An 18,067-nucleotide genomic window follows, 5' to 3' on the forward strand; every position below is an offset into this window, starting at 1 on the left:
TGTGTGTGTTGTGTGTGTGTGTGTGTGTGTGTGTGTGTGTGATCACAAAGCTGTGTCAGTGACCAGTGGACTGTTCAATGGATTTCTTCTGTTCCCCTCTGCAGATCCTGTGTTGGTTTGTACAGATTTCTCTAGGACTGAAGCACATTCATGACAAGAAGGTATTACACAGGGACATAAAATCTCAGGTAAGAGCTCATAGAGCTGACCTCAGACACCATCACTCTTACTCTTCTTTTTTAATATAAGTTTTCTTCACTCCTAGAATATTTTCCTTAGCAAGAATGGAATGGTTGCAAAGCTTGGGGACTTTGGAACAGCGAGAACACTGAATAAGTGAGTACTTGTAAAGTCCCAGTTTTCTTTCTATTCCAAGTCGACAAGGTGTTCGTTTTGCAGCATCATGATTTAAGACAGTGAAACTTGTTATCACCACAATTTCAGGTGACTGTGAATACATGAAGTCATTCAGGTTTGGGTTTGAGAAATGAATCCAAGGTTAAGAGTACTTGGTCCGGGGTTGGGGATTTAGCTCAGCGGTAGAGCACTTGCCTAGCAAGCGCAAGGCCCTGGGTTTGGTCCCCAGCTCCGAAAAAAAGAAAAAAAAAAAAAAAGAGTATTTGGTCCTTTTGCAGAGAACTTGAGTTTAGTTCCCAGCACCCACTTCTGACGTCTCACAACCTCCTGAAGCTCCAGCTACAGGGTATCTGGTGTTCTTTTTCTGGCCTGTGTGGTCGCCCTCTTACACATGCACATATGTGTGCACACACATGCACAAATAAATAAATGATGAAAGTATTATCAAGATAGGTTGTGACTAACGAAATAGTGGGAATGTTCTAAAGCCTAGCAAAACCACATTTCTGAACATAATAGACTGCACACACACACACAAAAAAAACCTCACTTGATTTTTGGATCACAAGGAAATGTTTTTGCTATGTGATGTAGGCAGAATGGAATTCTGAATTACAGAAACCACATGGTGACAGCCACACAAAACATGTGTGGTGGTGGTAGGGTTGTGTCTGAGCTTAGCAATGGGTTTTTGGGATACGCAGAGTCTGGGTGACTTAATTTTTTTATTCATTTAAATTTTTTCCTTGATGGTGCTGGGGTTTAATACCAAGGCCTTACATATGGTAACAAGTAGTCTACTGCTGAGCTGCCCCCAGCCTGATTCATTTTTGTATTTCCAAATTTTAGAACACAGAACTGCATTATACTGATAGCTAGAGAAACAGAAATCTTGTGATATCTAAGAGATTTATTAATCACAGTCTGTTCCTTGTGGACTCTTTAAATCATTATATATACATATATATATATATATAATTATTACTACTACTACTATTATCATTGGTATTCTTTTTTTTCCTTTTCTTTTTTTCAGAGCTGGGGACCGAACCCAGGGCCTTGCGCTTGCTAGGCAAGCGCTCTACCACTGAGCTAAATCCCCAACCCCATCATTGGTATTCTTATTACTATTTTGCAGCGCTGAGACTGCAGGACAATCGTTCTACCACTCACTCACATACCTAGCCATAGGATATGTTTACATTAAAAAAATATATGGGCATATTTGTTTACATGTATACAGGTTTTAATGTGTTTTAGGCCCATTTATTTGATCTGTGTGAATATTCTGCTTTGCTTACATGCATGTATGTATGCCACATACGTGTCTGGTGCCTGTGGAGGTCAAAAGAGGGCACTGGATCCTCTAGGACTGGAGTTAGAGATGATTGTGAGGCCTGATGTGAGAACCGAACCTGGGTCCTCTGTGAGAACCAGGGCTTTTAACCACTTTTCCAGCCTGTGTATACTTGTACAATAGGGTCTCCTGTAACCCAAGCTATCTTTTTTTTTTTTTTTTTTTTGTTCTTTTTTTTCGGAGCTGGGGATTGAACCCAGGGCCTTGCGCTTCCTAGGCAAGCGCTCTACCACTGAGCTAAATCCCCAACCCCAACCCAAGCTATCTTTTAACTTGTTGTGTAACTGAGGCTGGCCTTGAATTTCTTATCCTTATGCCTCCACTTCCCCAGTACTAGAAGCATCGATTCATGGGTCACCATCTCTGTCTGTCTGTCTGTCTGCCTGTCTGTCTGTGTGTGTACCTTTGTCTCTGTCTCTCTCTCTCCATATGTATATGTGTGTTTACATATGTATGTATACATTAACTTTAGGAGTTGTTTTTGCTTTGTTTTTGGGACAAGGACCTCTCTACGTATCCCTGGCTGTTCTGGAACTAACTCACTAAAGATACAGGTCTGGCTTTTGGCTCACAGAGATCCGCCTGCCTCTGCCTCCCAAGTGTTGGGACTAAAGGCGTGCATCGTCAGACATGATTAGGGCTTGAATTGTAAGGTTAAAAACCTATTGTCGAGCTGGAGAGATGGCTCAGTGGTTAAGAGCACTGACTGCTCTTCAGAGGTCCTGAGTTCAAATCCCAGCAACCACATGGTGGCTCGCAAACATCTGTAATAGGATCTGATGCCCTCTTCTGGTGTGTCTGAAGACAGTGACAGTGCACTCACATACATAATAAATAAATCATTTAAAAAAAACCTGTTGTCTTTGTTAGTCTGTTGTTCGTGTGAAATGTCTTACTTTCTTCTAATATTTGTGTGAATACAATTTTGTTATTCATATTTACAATTTTCCTTGCAATATCATGTCTCCAGCCTTTCTCACTAATGAAACATTTCTTATTCACTCTAATTTCCTAGCTCCATGGAACTTGCTCAAACATGTGCTGGGACACCTTACTACCTGTCGCCAGAGATCTGTCAGAACAGGCCGTACAACAACAAAACGTGAGTTGCTCTTGGCTGGAGAATGTCACTCAAATCTAGTGGATGACACTGAATCGCAGAGACCGATGTTCTAACCTCTTTTCTCCCGATCCTGGTGCATTTTCTTTTTCTTTGAGTGAATCCCAGTGACGAACTGTGACTAATAATATTCCCCGAAGCTTTTGGACTTACTTAAGACAAAGCAATTTCTCTTCATGTAAAGATACAAAAAAAAAAAAAAAAAGACAAAGAGTAACATCACAGGGCTGGAGGGATGGCTCAGTGGTCAGAGCGCGCATCCTGCTCTTGCTCTTTGCAACTTGAGTGTCTCACAGCTACCTACAGCTCCAGGGGATCTGACACTTCTGGTCTCCATGGGAACTTGCATTCACTTGGACATATGTACACAGACACAAGAGACACACAATTAAGATTGTGTCCCTTAGGAAAGATACACCCACCCGAGTCTCACCAACATGATTGCCCAGACAGACATCTTAACATGGACTGGGGGAAAAGCTTATGAGGTTTCAGCCATACAGAAAAAACAAAACAAAACAAACAAACAAACAAAAAAAAAAAACCTCTAGGCCAGGAAGGAATGCTGGAGCGGGAGGAACAGTCTCCTGTTGATTGAGCGTGGTCCATGCGTGGTATGAATGTGTGTGTTCGCTTGAGCCGCCCGCCATGTCAAAGACCCTAGAGCCGTAGTTGTCAACCTTCCTGATGCTACAACCTTCAGTACAGCTCCTCCTGTCGTGAGGATCCCAACCGTAAAATAATGTCCGTTGCTACTTCATATGTGTAATCTTGCTACTGTTCTAATCATAATTTAAGTTTATGAAGATGGAGGTTTGTCAGGGATCGTGGTGCACAGGTTAAGAACCGCTGCTCGAGAGCCTCAGGCCCGTGGAGGAAAGCCAAGGCCTTCCGGGGGATGAGGTCCAGAGGCATGGCAGAGCCTTCTCTGGGCTGAGTGGGAAGGTAGACAGAGTGCTGTGTATGTCCACCATTGCTTTCTACCCCGTGAATGCTTTCACCCTGAAGACTGCTCCCGACAGAGACCAGAGAACCAGAGAGAACACTGAGTTCTTAGCTGTAAGTATCCTATTTGTTGAGGGAACTACACTGTGAACGCTGTACAGTGTGAATCGGTAATGAGATCCGATGCCCTCTTCTGGTGCATCGGAAGACAGCTGCAGTGTGCTCATATAGAATACATAGATAAATCTTAAAAAAGGGAAGAAAGAAAGCAGGCTGAGCGAGCCATGGGGATCCGACCACCTCTTCTACTGTCTCTGAAGACAGGATACTCATATACGTAAAATAAATAAATAATAAAAAGATTTATTTATTATGTATGTAATGTTCTGCCCACACGTATACCTGCTTGCCAGAAGGGGGCACCAGCGCTCATTATAGATGGCTGTGAGCCACCATGTGGTTGTTGGGAATTGAACTCAGAACTTCTGAAAGAACAGCCAGTGTTCTTAACCTCTGAGTCATCTCTCCAGCTCATAAGCTTTTAGTAAGTATGCAGAGAGCCAAATTCAAGCCCTGTACGGCAAGCATGGTTTTCAAAGTTCATCGAGATTGTGTTATCACTTAATGTAACTCTATATCAAGAGTTTTGATATAGACTTTATCTTCCTAAATCAACCACTTCCTCTTGTTTGATCTCCTCCGATCCCTCCAATGCCATCATGCACACGTCTTCTTTGGGCACATGAATACCTAGCTATCATGCTGCAGTAATGTTTGTTTACTTCCGATCTTAGAATTGATAATCCATTTGAAAGCACCTGTCAACCAATAAGCCAGCAAAGTTACTGATGTAATAAAATGAAGCTGTACCCACATAAAGCTATGAAGACGGAAAAACGTCTACCAACAGTTGTCACCATTTCCTGGCCTTGTAAAACCTTTCTCCTCTCCAGGGATATTTGGTCTCTTGGCTGCGTCTTATATGAGCTCTGCACACTCAAGCATCCCGTGAGTATGCTGATCCTCATTTAAGTCTTCAGTTCCTGTAGCCTTACTTGTGAAACCAACTTCTAGGAAAGGGTTAATGTCTGATTTTATTAGATTGTTCTATAGTTATATGTGTGTGTGTGAGAGCGAGAGAGAGCGAGAGAGAGAGAGAGACAGACAGACAGACAGAGAGACAGAGAGAGACAGAGACAGAGAGACAGAGAGGCAGGGATTGGATATACAGCAGTGTATGCCTAGGGTCCCATCAACTTGGGGTTTCAAGAGAAATATGAACAGCAGAGAGGGAACTCATTTTTTAAAATGTCAAAACTAAACCCAGGACTAGTAGCAGGACTGAGTTTAAGGTCAGCTTCGGCTGCATAGCAAGATGCCCATTCTTTGTCTGTCTGTCCATCTGTCTGTCTGTCTGTCTGTGTGCCTGCCTGCCTGTCTGTTTCTCTGTGCCCGTCTGCCCCCCCGACTCTCTCTCTCTCTCTCTCTCTCTCTCTCTCTCTCTCTCTCTGTCCCCCTCTCTGTCTGTCTCTCTGTCTCTCTGATCTCTCTCTGTCTCTCTCTCTCTCTTTGTCTCTCTCTCTCTTTGTCTCTCTCTCTCACTCACTCACACACACACAGAAGCATATTAAGAACTATATGTGACTATAGGTGTCGTGGTAATACTATAAAGTCAAAAGTTCAAGTCCATTATACGTTTGTTCTTCTGAGGTAAAGAGTGTGGGGGCAGACGCTGTAGGGGATGAAGCATGGATGTCTAAGCGTCTCTCAGTTGTCATGTGGGACCTGCTGATTCTTCCCGCAGCAAGTCTTGATGACCGAGAAGCCCTATGCGTCATTAGGCACCTTTTCTCCGTGATTTACTGGAGTCTGCCCACATAGGCTCCATCTACCTGGCATGCACAAAACTTCCAGGGCCCCCAGAAGCGAATCATATATTCAAAGTAAACCATATTATTTGCATAAATGTCTTAGACAAAGAGAGCCACTCAACATTTAGGCAGGTGTGGGATTTCTCTGCAAATCTCAGGTCACAGAGACTTTGGACAAGGCCAGCACTGTAGGCAGGACTTTCCTGGGACAGCTTGCTTGTCACCCCTTTCTACACAGCTGTCTTCATTATCTCTGTCGTTAATGTCAAAAGCCACAGAGCTCATCTCTGAACAAGACCTAGACTTCACTGCTACACTGTCATCTGCAACACGATTATGGGTAAATGGATGGTACTTTTGCACATTGGAGGACTTTATTGTGGATAAGTTTATGAGTAAATATTTATGTCAGAGCATTTGAAAAATCAAAAGGTAAAATGTCATTCAGCATAAATATCTGTAAAATAAACATTCGTGAGAAAAATAATAAGGAAATATATGTCTAGGTTGTGAAATGATACATATTTTTCCTGTTTATAACTTCCCATGCCTTCCAGTTTTTAAATGTAAGTAAGTAGTGTTTTGGTAATAAAAAGGTTGTAGTTCTTTTTTTTTTTTAAAGATTTATTTATTTTAATTTATGAGTACACTGCAGCTGTCTTCAGACACACCAGAAGAGGGCATCGGATCTCATTACAGATGGTTGTGAGCCACCATGTGGTTGCTGGGAATTGAACTCAGGACCTCTGGAAGAGCAGTCAGTGCTCTTAACCGCTGAGCCATCTCCCCAGCCTGAAGGTTGTAGTTCTTTGGTAGATCACAAACTGTCCAAATTCAGGGCCCTGGATTCAACTGACAGCACCAAAGCCAAAACCAAAATGAGGATATTAAAAGCATGAAACTGGTTTTAAGTAACACGGGATCTCTTAGATTAACTGCTTGAAGTATCCATTGTTATGACAGAGGGTGGGTGGCAAGACAGGTCAGAGCATAGTGCTTTCCACTGCAACTTAGAAATACGTGTAGGTTGCGATGTAGCTCAAGAGTAGAGCATCTGAGCCAGGTGCTCAGGTCCTGCGCTGACACGAAGCACAATGATAGACAGACAGAGAGACAGACAGACAGATGGAATATAGGTAAATAGGTAGTAGGTAGGTGGATGATAGATGGAGACAGACAGAGAGACAGAATATAGATAGATAGATAGATAGATAGATAGATAGATAGATAGATAGATAGATAGACAGACAGACAGACAGTTCTTGCTTCCTGGTGTATTCATTACTTTATCTACCAGTCTTAGCTTGTCTCTGATGTGTTATCTTTATCCCTGTCCTTTCAGTTTGAGAGTGACAACTTACACCATCTGGTTCTGAAGATTTGTCAAGGACGTGTTGCTCCCATATCACCCCACTTCTCTCTTGACCTACAGTCTTTGATACCTCAGCTCTTCAGAGTGTCTCCTCAGGATCGACCATCCATTAATTCCCTTTTGAAAAGGCCCTTTTTAGAAACTCTTGTTGCCCGGTACTTGTCCCCTGAGGTAGGTTTCAGGGTGACTCTAGACTTTGGTAGGGATGTTGGATGATACATCTTTGACACATATATTTGATGTTTAGATCCATTCCAGAAGAATTCAGTCCCATGCTCGCATGGAGAACGCGGCTGTCGGCTTCACAGCTTGTTGGAGAGGTAGTCCATGGTAGGATCATGTAACTATGTCATTCAAAAGCATGTGTGGGTGGCTGGGGGTGTAGCTTAGTGGCATTCCACTTGCCTAGTTTGTATAAGACCCGGAGTTCCATCCCCAGTACCAACATGAAATAACCCCCAAATTGTTAAGATTTATTTATTTTATGTATATGAGTATACTGTAGCTGTCTTCACACACACCAGAAGAGGTCATTGGATCCCATTACAAATGGTCATGAGTCCACCATGTAGTTGCTGGGAATTGAACTCAGGACCTCTGGAAGAGCAGTCGGTGCTCTTACCCACTGAGCCATCTCCCCAGCCCCAATTTAACTCTTAGCAGGGCATCAGCTGTAGCTGTGATTCCCAGCACTTGGAAAGCTGAGGCAAAAGGATCACAGGTGCTAGACCTCAGCTACGTCTGACCCTGAAAGAGAAAAGCCCAAAGCAATCTTGTTATACTCTGTCAAAAAACACAACAAAACACCCAAAAACCAAGAGGGCCCAACCCTTTAAGGTTGGTGAGCTGCTCAGGGTTGTCAGACTGCACTTGACTGATGACCATGAAGAGGCCCTGGTTCAATCTTTATTGAATGGGAGAATCAGAAAGAGGAGCGCCTTATGTGATTCATAAGTGTGCACCACTGTGTGAGATGTGCTCACGTTGAACCTTATATCACATTAGCTTTGTGATACATATGTATATATATATGTATCTCTCTCTATATATATATAGATATATACACATACATATACATTTATCATTTGTCACATGTGTCTCATACCATGAGTATGAGTTTTGGCATATTGCCGACATTTGTGGGAGAAATTCCAATAATTGTAATGACTATAAACAGTTATAAAATATAAATGCATCAGTAGGCTAGAAACCACCTCATTATGTGGGCATTGCCACTAAGAGGTTGGGTGTCTAGCTAAGAAGTGGGATACTCGGCTCCTTCACAAAACATGACATGTGAGCAGGGTGCTTGAAGTGGATAAATTAAAGCTTACTTTTTGCTGATGCGAAGGGATGGGGGAGTCAAGGAAAGGATAGCATGAGAGAGCATTCAGAGGTAGATCATGAATTACTGTACATTCGTGGGGTAGAGGTTGTTCTGTAATAGAAAAGTGGACCGTCCATCAGGATTTGTCTTGTGAAGCCCTTTGCAGCTGGAGTTTGGATCTTGGTCCTGATAAAGAGTAGTGTGAGAACTAGATGTACCTCAAAGAAAGCCAGTGTCGGTTTATGGGGTGCTGTAATCCCTGTGCCTGGGACACCCAGGCAGGATGGTTGTTAATGTGAGGCCAGTCTGGGCCACCTAGAGACCTTGTATCACACCGTGAGGGAGAAGGGGGTGCAGAGGACATAGGACTCAGGAAATGGCTGACAGTGATTTGACCAGACCTAACCAGGGCTGGGCTGTCAAAGAGCAAATGTTCCTCACAGCAACTTAGCACCACTTGGTTTGCAGTGCTAAGGTTAAAACTGTACTGTACAGAAACAATTATTTCATTCCTCAAGAGGACAAAGAGTGCCCTGCTTTCTGGAGTTTGTGTGTGTGTGTGTGTGTGTGTGTGTGTGTGTGTGTGTGTGTGTGTGTGTGTCTGTCTCTGTGTGTGTGTGTGTCTGTGTCTGTCTGTCTCTCTGTCTGTCTCTGTCTCTGTCTCTGTCTCTGTCTCTCTCTCTGTGTGTCTGTCTCTCTGTCTGTCTCTGTCTCTGTGTGTGTGTGTGTGTGTGCGTGTGTGTGTGTGTGTGTGTGTGTGTGTGTGTGTGTGTGTAATAGGTACCTGTGTGAAACGGAGAACAGTGAGCTCTGGATTAGTTATCAGGCAGAGCTGCAGAAAAGCCAGGTCTGGCTCTGTTTCCTTCCCCTCACCATAGCCGAGGGCAGAAAGACCAAATATCCTGCTTTGGAGAAAGAAAACTCATTAGATTAGAGAGTCTTTCTGCTTAACCCTTTCAGCATCCCTAACTGAGACTCCCCCCTTCCTCTTGTTTTCTTTCGACCATGTGGGTCCCAGGTATTGAACTCAGATGGTCAGGCCTTGTGAACAGCCCTTACTCATTGAGCCCTCTCTTCCTCTAGCTTCTGGAGATTTCTAGGCAGCCTTTGCCATCTCTGGTTGCAGTTTCAGAACTCTAGTCTTTGCCTTTATCGCAAGGCGTTAGACCGAGGTCCCCTCATACACTTGTTTCCTTCCTTCCTTCCTTCCTTCCTTCCTTCCTTCCTTCCTTCCTTCCTTCCTTCCTTCCTCTCTCTCTCTCTCTTTTCTTTCTTTCTTCCTTTCTTTCTCTCAAAACCAATTTTATTTAAAATTTGTCCTCTTGATTCCAAAGCTTTTCTTTCCTGAAGTTGTATTCTGTAACATTTTGAACTTCAAAGTACAGATGAATTATGAGTTCTATCACGAAGGTGAAAATCCACTCATCATGGAAATGGCGGGTTAGTCAAAAGGTTTACTTAGGGCCTGGGAGTATTGGAGCTGAGCATCAGAGCATGTACCAATCCTCGGCATCATAAAAGACAAGAGAAGAGGAGGGGGAGGTGGAGGAGGAGGGGGTAGAGGAGGAGGGGGTAGAGATAGAGGAAGAGGGAAAGGAGGGGGAGGCGGGGAGGAGGGGAAGAGAAAATGAAAGGAGAAAGTAGGCAGAGAGGAGGATCATGTTTAAGCAGAACATTCTTATTTCTCAGGTCTGCTGCATACCTTCAGAGGAAATCTGAAGCTCGGCAATATAAGTTAAAAGTGGAAAGACAATTGGTGAGTAAGGCTCCACCTGTGGGAGCTCAGGGCTTTCCTGACGGCTTCTCTGTACCCAGACATTATGAGTCTGAGTTCATTCTGCTATGACATCAAGGCCATCCAGCATTTACTTTACTGATCATTTAGAGACAGAGTCTCGCTGTTTAGCCTAGGAGTCTCCTGGGATTCACTATGTACAGCAAGCCAACCGTAAAACTCTTGCCCATCCTCCTGCCTCTGCCTCCTGGGTGGGGGAGTAGAGGCATGGGCCTGGCTCATAGCACTCTTATTCTGAATTCTTCAAACGTCTAAGTTCTTATTCTCTCCATTACCCCCTGGGACTGCTGAGCGTCAGCAGGACTTAGTCTACAGCTACGACGGACCAGTTCAGTCAATGGCACAGGTGAGAGCACAGCGTAACCTATTGGCATAAACAACATTGGCGGCTCCATTTCGAAATGCTGTTTTAATCTTTACTATTTCAATTAAGAGAATTCTGGTACTCACCACAGAATCTCCCATGTAGATTGCTCGGTGGTATATCTCTCATCTCGAGTCAATAGTCCAGGGTTAGCCAGGATATGTGAGCAGGACTCATAAATTATTTCACTGAACAAACAGGGTCTTCGCCCATCTTCTGTGGAGGCGCATCCAAACGAGAGAGAAAATCTACAAAGCCATCGAGAGGAGACTAAATTCCAGGAGCTTCGGTACAGGAAGAACAAAATGAATGACCAGGTTGGAAAATGTCCTGCTCTTTCTACCATTTTGCCTATGTCCCGGTCCCTCAGATTGCAGCCTTTCTTGCCCAGTGCCAACATTGCTTCTGGCATCCCTACGGACACACAGAGCTGAGCTCTCAAGCATTTGATAAGGCGACTGTCCGTCATTGATTAGGGTGATTTTCATTAGTTCTTTCAGGACTGTCATAGGGAGACACAAACAGTAGTAATATCGTATCGTGCTTTTGGAGGCTGACAGGGAGAACCAACATGGGTAGCCATGTGCCCGGAGCCTGAACACAGTAGGCTTGCTGGCTTCTGGAGAAGACATATTGTCCTGGTTGTTCACGTGTGTGCGTCTGTGCTGGGATCCTGGCATCTGGAGTTACGGTTTATTTTTTTCCAGTCTGCTTTTCTATCATTCTAGGCACATGTAAAGAATATGGTCAGTTCTAAGGCACAAACAGAGTAGTCAAGGAAGAAACAAGGCATAAACAAAGTAGTTAAGGAACAAAGCATAAATCATGATTACTGTATTCAGGGTCTTAACAAAACACACCAGAATTCAAAGAACACATTCCTCAACTGTATTCATTTTGAGCCTACGTGTCCTGGCCCAATGGCCTGCCTGAGGTGGTGGTGATGATGATGGTGATGATGGTGATGATGATGATGGTGGTGGTGATGATGATGATGGTGATGATGAGTGAAGTCTGCTTGTTACCCCAGGCTAGTCTTGTACTCTTGAACTAAAGGACTTGACTTTCCCATTTCACCCCTCCACTTTTCCCATCTCCACCTTTAGGACTAAAGGTGTGCGTGCACCCTAGCTTTACCATATGTTTTGAGGGGCAACACATTCAATTAATGCAGAAGTGGAATATGCAGATTAGTCACACACGATTCGGAACTGGAATAAACAAAGATCTCTGTCCCACACAGTGTCCCACATGGTGTCCCATACAGTGTCCCACACAGTGTCCCATACAGTGTCCCACGCAGTGTCCCATACGGTGTCCCACACAGTGTCCCACGGTGTCCCACACAGTGTCCTACACAGTGTCTCACAGTGTCCCACTGTGTCCCACACAGTGTCCCACATTGTCCCACACAGTGTCCCACACACTGTCCCACACACTGTCCCACACACTGTCCCACACGGTGTCCCACACAGTGTCCCACACAGTGTCGCATGGTGTCCCACACAGTGTCCCACACAGTGTCCCACACAGTGTCCCACACACTGTCACACACACTGTCACACACAGTGTCCCATACAATGTCACACATGGTGTCCCACGGTGTCCCACACAGTGTTCCACACAGTGTCCCCCACGGTGTCCCACACAGTGTCCCATACAGTGTTCCACACAGTGTCCACACAGTGTCCCACATGGTGTCCCACACAGTGTCCCATAGCCTCCCAGGCTATGAAGCACCACAGCTAAAGTGAGTATATCATCACTTTTAGAAGAACTTATTCTCTAATGATTTGGATGTGTCTAAAATTGTAGGCTCGGTAGGGATTATTTTCAGGTTAAGGTTGGCTTTGTGTTTCAGGAATATTGGAAGCAGCTGGAGGAAATCCGCCAACAGTACCACAACGACATGAAGGAAATTAAAAAGAAAATGGGGAGAGAGCTGAAGGTAAGCTCACCTCACTACAGTGAACAGTGCTCTATCAACTCAGAGGTGATCAAATGACTGCATATTAAAAGCAAGGAGCTTACTATAAGAGTTTACGCTTAGCATATCCAAGGCCCTGTGTGAAATGCAATCTTTGCACACATGTACACATGCATACATGGGTGTGCACAGACATCCACACCCATCCACACACCCAGGCACAATGCATACATACACACATGCATACATACATGCACAGACACATGTACACACACATGCATACCCACAAGCATGTACATATGCACACACAGAGACCTGGACACAGACACATGCCCATGTGCACACGATCTCCTGACAGGAAATGAGGTAGAGGCTATCCTTCCAGTTTCTTTCTTCGTAGAAAACCTGTCAGACCTAACAACACTTACTACAGAAGATGATGTCAGGATGTGATGACCTTCATTAGGAATTAGTTATCAAAAATACCTGTTGTCTTGCTTATGATGAGAAAGCCAGTGTTTACTGAGCAGCCGCTGGAGGACAGAACTGGGTTAGATGTAGAAAGTCCAAACTGAGGACAGGCTTATGCCTGCAAGGACAGTGAAAGGGGCCCGAGGTTATTAAAGTCGGCTGTGAACAGGGGCTCCAAAGCCCGTGTGGTCATGAACAGCATCATTGTCTTTTTTGGAGGCTATTAAGTTAATAACGGTTTTTAAGTTATCCTGGACATAAAGGGTTTGCTTGTGGCCTTGGGCCTTTTCCCCCACCAAATGGCCTCTCTCCTGCTGTAAATCTCTAGCTACGTATGAGGTAAAGCGTGTGTGTTTTTCTTTCTTCCTCCTCCAAGAACACTTCCATTCATGCTAAGCCACATATAACATGGTGGCCTCACAAGACCGTAGCCTCCGACGTCATTGCTGTCTCAGTCTGTATAAATGCACGCTGTGGTGCTGGCAGTTCTCGGGACATACTTCTCTCACTTACAAGACTGCGTGAGCCTGAACACAGCTGACGTCACTCTTGAAAAGACCATAACGGAGCTACACTGGAAACTCGTCCTTCCGTATTTCAGGTTTCTAGAATTGCAGCAGATGACCATGTCTTCAGTGCGTGATGTAGCCAGCCTGTGTCTGACCTGCTGTTTAAAAACATACAGGGATTCTGCTGCCATGAATATCTGCAGCCCTCTGGGTTGCTCCTTTTCTGAGGCCCACTGGGCTGTGCAGAGCTCACCTAGCAGAATTAGGGGAACAGACCTGCCATGCTGCTGTGGCAGACCTGCCTCCTCTAGCCTCTTCAGCCTCCAAGGGCGTGAGCAAACTAGTCTGAGCACGAGTGTGGGGAGGGTTTTCAGTGGACCTTGCTTATGTCCTGTAACAGAAAGTGCAGCAAGCTTCCATCTCCCAAGTCACTTAGCGGTCACAAGCCAAGAGGATGCCTCTGTCATATCTGCCTTCTGGCAGACGCACGTCCACTCATAGGCACATGTGTATGGAATGATAACGAAGAAAGTCTGCTGTTCTCAAGCCTCATAGGAGCAAAGATGAGAAGGCCAAGTGGGTGTAGGCTCATGCGGAAGAAGTTGATGGGGTGGGGGAGGGGATTGGCCTGAGAAGAATGAGAAGGTCTGCGCTAAGTGATGTGTTCTAAGTGAGAGGGAGAGGGACCCCATGAACGACCAACAGCCATGCCTATCGGGACCTCACCAAAGTTCCCAGAATTCCAACTGTCACACAATTGCAGAAACTCTCTGCAGCGGGCCAAACCACGTCTCTGCTAGAGCATGAGGCCAAGCATAGTCAGCTGCTGCAGCCACTCAGAAGCAGCCCCAAATCAATGCACCTGGGATTGAAACAAAACCACATTCTTATAATATTTCGGTGTTTTGTTTTGTTTTTTAAATGAAACTGAAATTCCAAATTCTCGCTATTGCAAGTAGCTTCAGAGCTGATCTCGTCGACTGTGTGTAACCTGTATTCCAGGAGAATGCCGGCCTCAGTCATAGAACCTATTTGGTAAAGAGGAGTAACCTGCCCTCCTGCCCTGATGCTCCTGAGGACAAAGTCTCAAAGCAGGTAGAGATGGATGTTGCCAGAGGTTTGTGAGTTTCCAAGTGTGCCCTGCCCCGGGGGTCAGGGGCAGGTCTGGCCTCCCGCTGTGCCACATAGGGACCTCCTCAAAAGCTCAGATGCTCTTTGATCAATTCCCCTTGTCTGTTTCTCCGACGTCTCCCTCCCACACCATCTCTAGGTAATTGCCACGAGCTTTACATCACAATGGATTATTTGCATCTTGTAGTTGTGAGCGCGTCATACAAATGCCTCATCCCTCAGTGCTCCTTCTGCTGGCTTCTTTCATGCATCAGGAAGCATCATTGTGCTTAATAGTGTTAAGTCTCACCTGTGGTGGATAAATATCATCACCCCTTGTCACTGCTCGGTGTACTCTACTATATAAGTATACAAAACTTCATCAACTCAACAAGAGATGAATATTTCAATAGTTTCCAACTCTTGGCTATTGCATCATGGGCATTGTACGTCACCGTGGCCACCTTCCTGTATGTCAGGGTACCGTGTCAGTACTGTTTCCTTGGGACAGGGTCTACAGCTAATCCTGAAGCTGAGCAATTTCAGCTAGGCTGGCTATCCAGCAAGCTCCTGTTTCTGTGTCCCAGCGTTGCAGGTACAGGCACACAGACTTTTATGTACAGGGAACTTCAATCCAGGTTCTCTTGCTCAGGCAGTCAGTGAATTTACATGCTAAGCCACCTCCCAGCCCTAAAAGTCAAATCTTAAGGCGACAGGCACATCTCTTTCTACAATGGAGTGACTAAATTGGCCTGGGATGGCAGGATCATCTAGTAGGCATTATGTTTAATTTCCCCCCTTTTGCAATTCTAGAAACTGAATCCAGACCCTCACGTATTCTAGGCCAGTGCTCTAACATTGAGCGGTTCAGTTATTTTTAATTAGAAGACAAGATTTCATTACATTGTCCAAAATGGCCAAACACTCAAGATCTTCCTGTCTTATTGATTGGTGTTGGTCAGAGGTGCTGCAGTAGAGAGAGAGAGAAGCTCACCAAGATGCTAAACCTTCATTTTCCAAAGGAGCAGAGGGGTTCAGCCTTTTCGGGAAAGTCTGACTTTGCCCTGGTTTTACACTTGGATCACAGGCACATACTACTACCACTAGCCCCCATTTCCTTTAAAAATTGATTGATTGATTGTTGTATGTGTGTGATACATGTATGCAATTAGTACAGACGTGTGTGGACTACAGGACATACGTGGAGGTCAGAGGACAGCTGAGTGTCTCCTTCCACCAGGGGTCACCAGGCACTCATGGCAAGTGCTTTTGCCTGCTGAGCCATCTCGCAAGCTTTGTAGTTTCTGTCCCCTGTGCATGTAAGACTTGCTTGTAATCATGTCGTTAATTTGCAAACTCAACGTGTCACCTAGCCTACTCTAGGACAGTGTAAGCTTTACGCCAGCCGAGTCCTTTGGGCAATGTCTACTGTGTTCTTTCTTTGTGTAGGGGTGTGGATTACAGAGGGCAGAGATGGCTCAGTAAGAATTTGTAGAATTATAACTTTCCAACCAGCCAGATCCTTCACAACCTTCTCTGAAGCCTATCCCAGGTCTCACATACAGTGTCACAGTCTAGTCTGGCCACTCCTACATGAAAATAATTCACTCTATAGGCTTCCACCAGGACCCACCCTCACGCGCGCGCGCACACACACACACAGACACACACACACACACACACACACACACAGACATACACACAGACACATACATACACAGACACATACACACACAGACACACACACAGACACACACACAGAGACACACAGAGACACACACATATACACACATACACACAGACACACATACAGACACATACAGAAACACACACAGACACATACACAGACAGACACAGCACACAGACACATACACACAGAGACAGGAAGACAGACAGACAGACAGACACACACACACACATACACGCACACATACACACATCCTGTTGTTACAATTACATTCTAAGGCTGAGATGGGCCTCTGGTGAAGCACTTACCTAGCATGTACAAAGCCCTAATTTGATCTCCAGTACTGCAAAAGAGAACTCTTGAGCTGGACTGGGTTAAACTGCATTGGAGCGATGAGCATTTTGTCACATTATAGAATTTTTGTTCACAAAAATGCCAATGTCCAATACATGGCTATTTTAATTAGATGGATACTGTACCTACCTTTTTCATGAATCATGGTTAACTTTTCTGGCAAAAATGTTTTTATTCTAAAGTGTTTCATCAAATTCAATGTAGAAATCAAGTTATAGAAATATACACCAAGGGTTGGAGAGATGGCTCAATGGTTAAGAGCACTGACTGCTCTTCCAGAGGTCCTGAGTTCAATTCCCAGCAACCACATGATGGCTCACAACCATCTGTAATGGGATCTGAAGCCCTCTTCCCATGTGACTGAAGACAGTGATAGTGTACTCACATACATAAAATAAATAAATGTTTAAAAAAGAAATATACACCTATATGAATTTAGACATTATGAATATATAATCATATGAGTTGATGGAATTATGTTTTTCTCTCAACTTTTAGAGTATCAAGAGAGACTTGAAATAAATTAGACTTCAGAACATAAAAGAGTAAAATTCAAAAGCAGAGCTGTAAAATTAGGCTCTAAACATTCCTATCTTTTACTTGCATATTTCAAAGTTGATTGGGGCCCTGGAGAGATGGCTTAGTGGTTAAGAGCACTGACTGCTCTTCCAGAGGTCCTGAGTTCAAATCCCACATCCACATGGTGGCACACAACCATCTGTAATGGGATTCAATGCCCTCTTCTGGTGTGTCTGAAGACAGCTGCAGTGTACCCATATATAATAAATAGAAAGAAAGACAGACAGACAGACAAAAAGAAAGAAACAAAGATGATTGGGGCTCATGTTGTCTGTGAGATTCCCTGCTCCCTCTGTCTTCTGGAATAGTCCTACTGTGTGCTTTACAATCCAGGTTGTCTGTGTGATTTCCCACTCTCACTGTCTTATAGAATAGCCCTACTGTGTGGTACTACACTAATGATCTTAAGTATGTATGGTGTGAAGATGAATTGGCCTCAGGGGTTGTAATTTGAAGGGTTTATTGAACTGTTAAGACTTTTTTCTTGTTATTTTAGAGAGGGGTAAAGTTTGAAATCAGCCTAGATGAATGCATTTCAGAGGAAGACACTATCCAAGAGGATGAGGTACGTCATTACGAACCTGCTGCTGTGATCAGCTATGCCAATGTGAGTTGGTCTTCAGACTCATGAAATTGTTGCAGGGGCTGTAACGAGAATGTCCTTGCACGAGTTATTTTCCTGATAATGTTAATATGCTGATTTAAAAACCATTGAGTAACCTGAAAGTGTATGTTTATTTTAGGTCTTAATTAGTTCTAATTCCTCTGTGTGTAGGTAAATCTCATGTAGAAAAAAAAAGTCCAGATTTTATTTGTCCTAGTTAGGGGTCCCATTGCTATGAACAGACACCATGACCAAGGCAACTCTTCTAAAGGACAACATTTAATTGGGGCTGGCTTACGAGTTCAGTCCATTATCATC

At 44.3% G+C, this 18,067-nt stretch overlaps 2 protein-coding genes across 14 annotated transcripts in view; both read left to right on the forward strand.

Moving 5' to 3' along the window:
* Positions 1–18,067, forward strand: part of Erich1 (glutamate-rich 1) — a gene marked incomplete at its 5' end in the record, with an annotated part of 52,793,804 nt that overhangs the window by 47,112,728 nt on the left and 5,663,009 nt on the right.
* Nek5 (NIMA-related kinase 5) overlaps positions 1–18,067 on the forward strand; it is a 46,168-nt gene that overhangs the window by 9,286 nt on the left and 18,815 nt on the right. For 2 of the 14 annotated variants that reach the window (XM_087589130.1, NM_001433160.1), the window contains 11 exon segments: positions 105–188; positions 266–336; positions 2,730–2,816; positions 4,733–4,787; positions 6,993–7,193; positions 7,270–7,352; positions 10,039–10,105; positions 10,709–10,825; positions 12,370–12,456; positions 14,418–14,510; positions 17,642–17,710. In XM_087589130.1, coding sequence (XP_087445256.1) covers positions 105–188; positions 266–336; positions 2,730–2,816; positions 4,733–4,787; positions 6,993–7,193; positions 7,270–7,352; positions 10,039–10,105; positions 10,709–10,825; positions 12,370–12,456; positions 14,418–14,510; positions 17,642–17,710 — 1,014 coding nt within the window. 14 annotated transcript variants of the gene reach the window in all.

This window comes from Rattus norvegicus, chromosome 16 (genome assembly GCF_021556685.1).
Source record: "Rattus norvegicus strain SHRSP/BbbUtx chromosome 16, alternate assembly SHRSP_T2T, whole genome shotgun sequence".
Classification (NCBI taxonomy): Eukaryota; Metazoa; Chordata; class Mammalia; order Rodentia; family Muridae; genus Rattus; species Rattus norvegicus.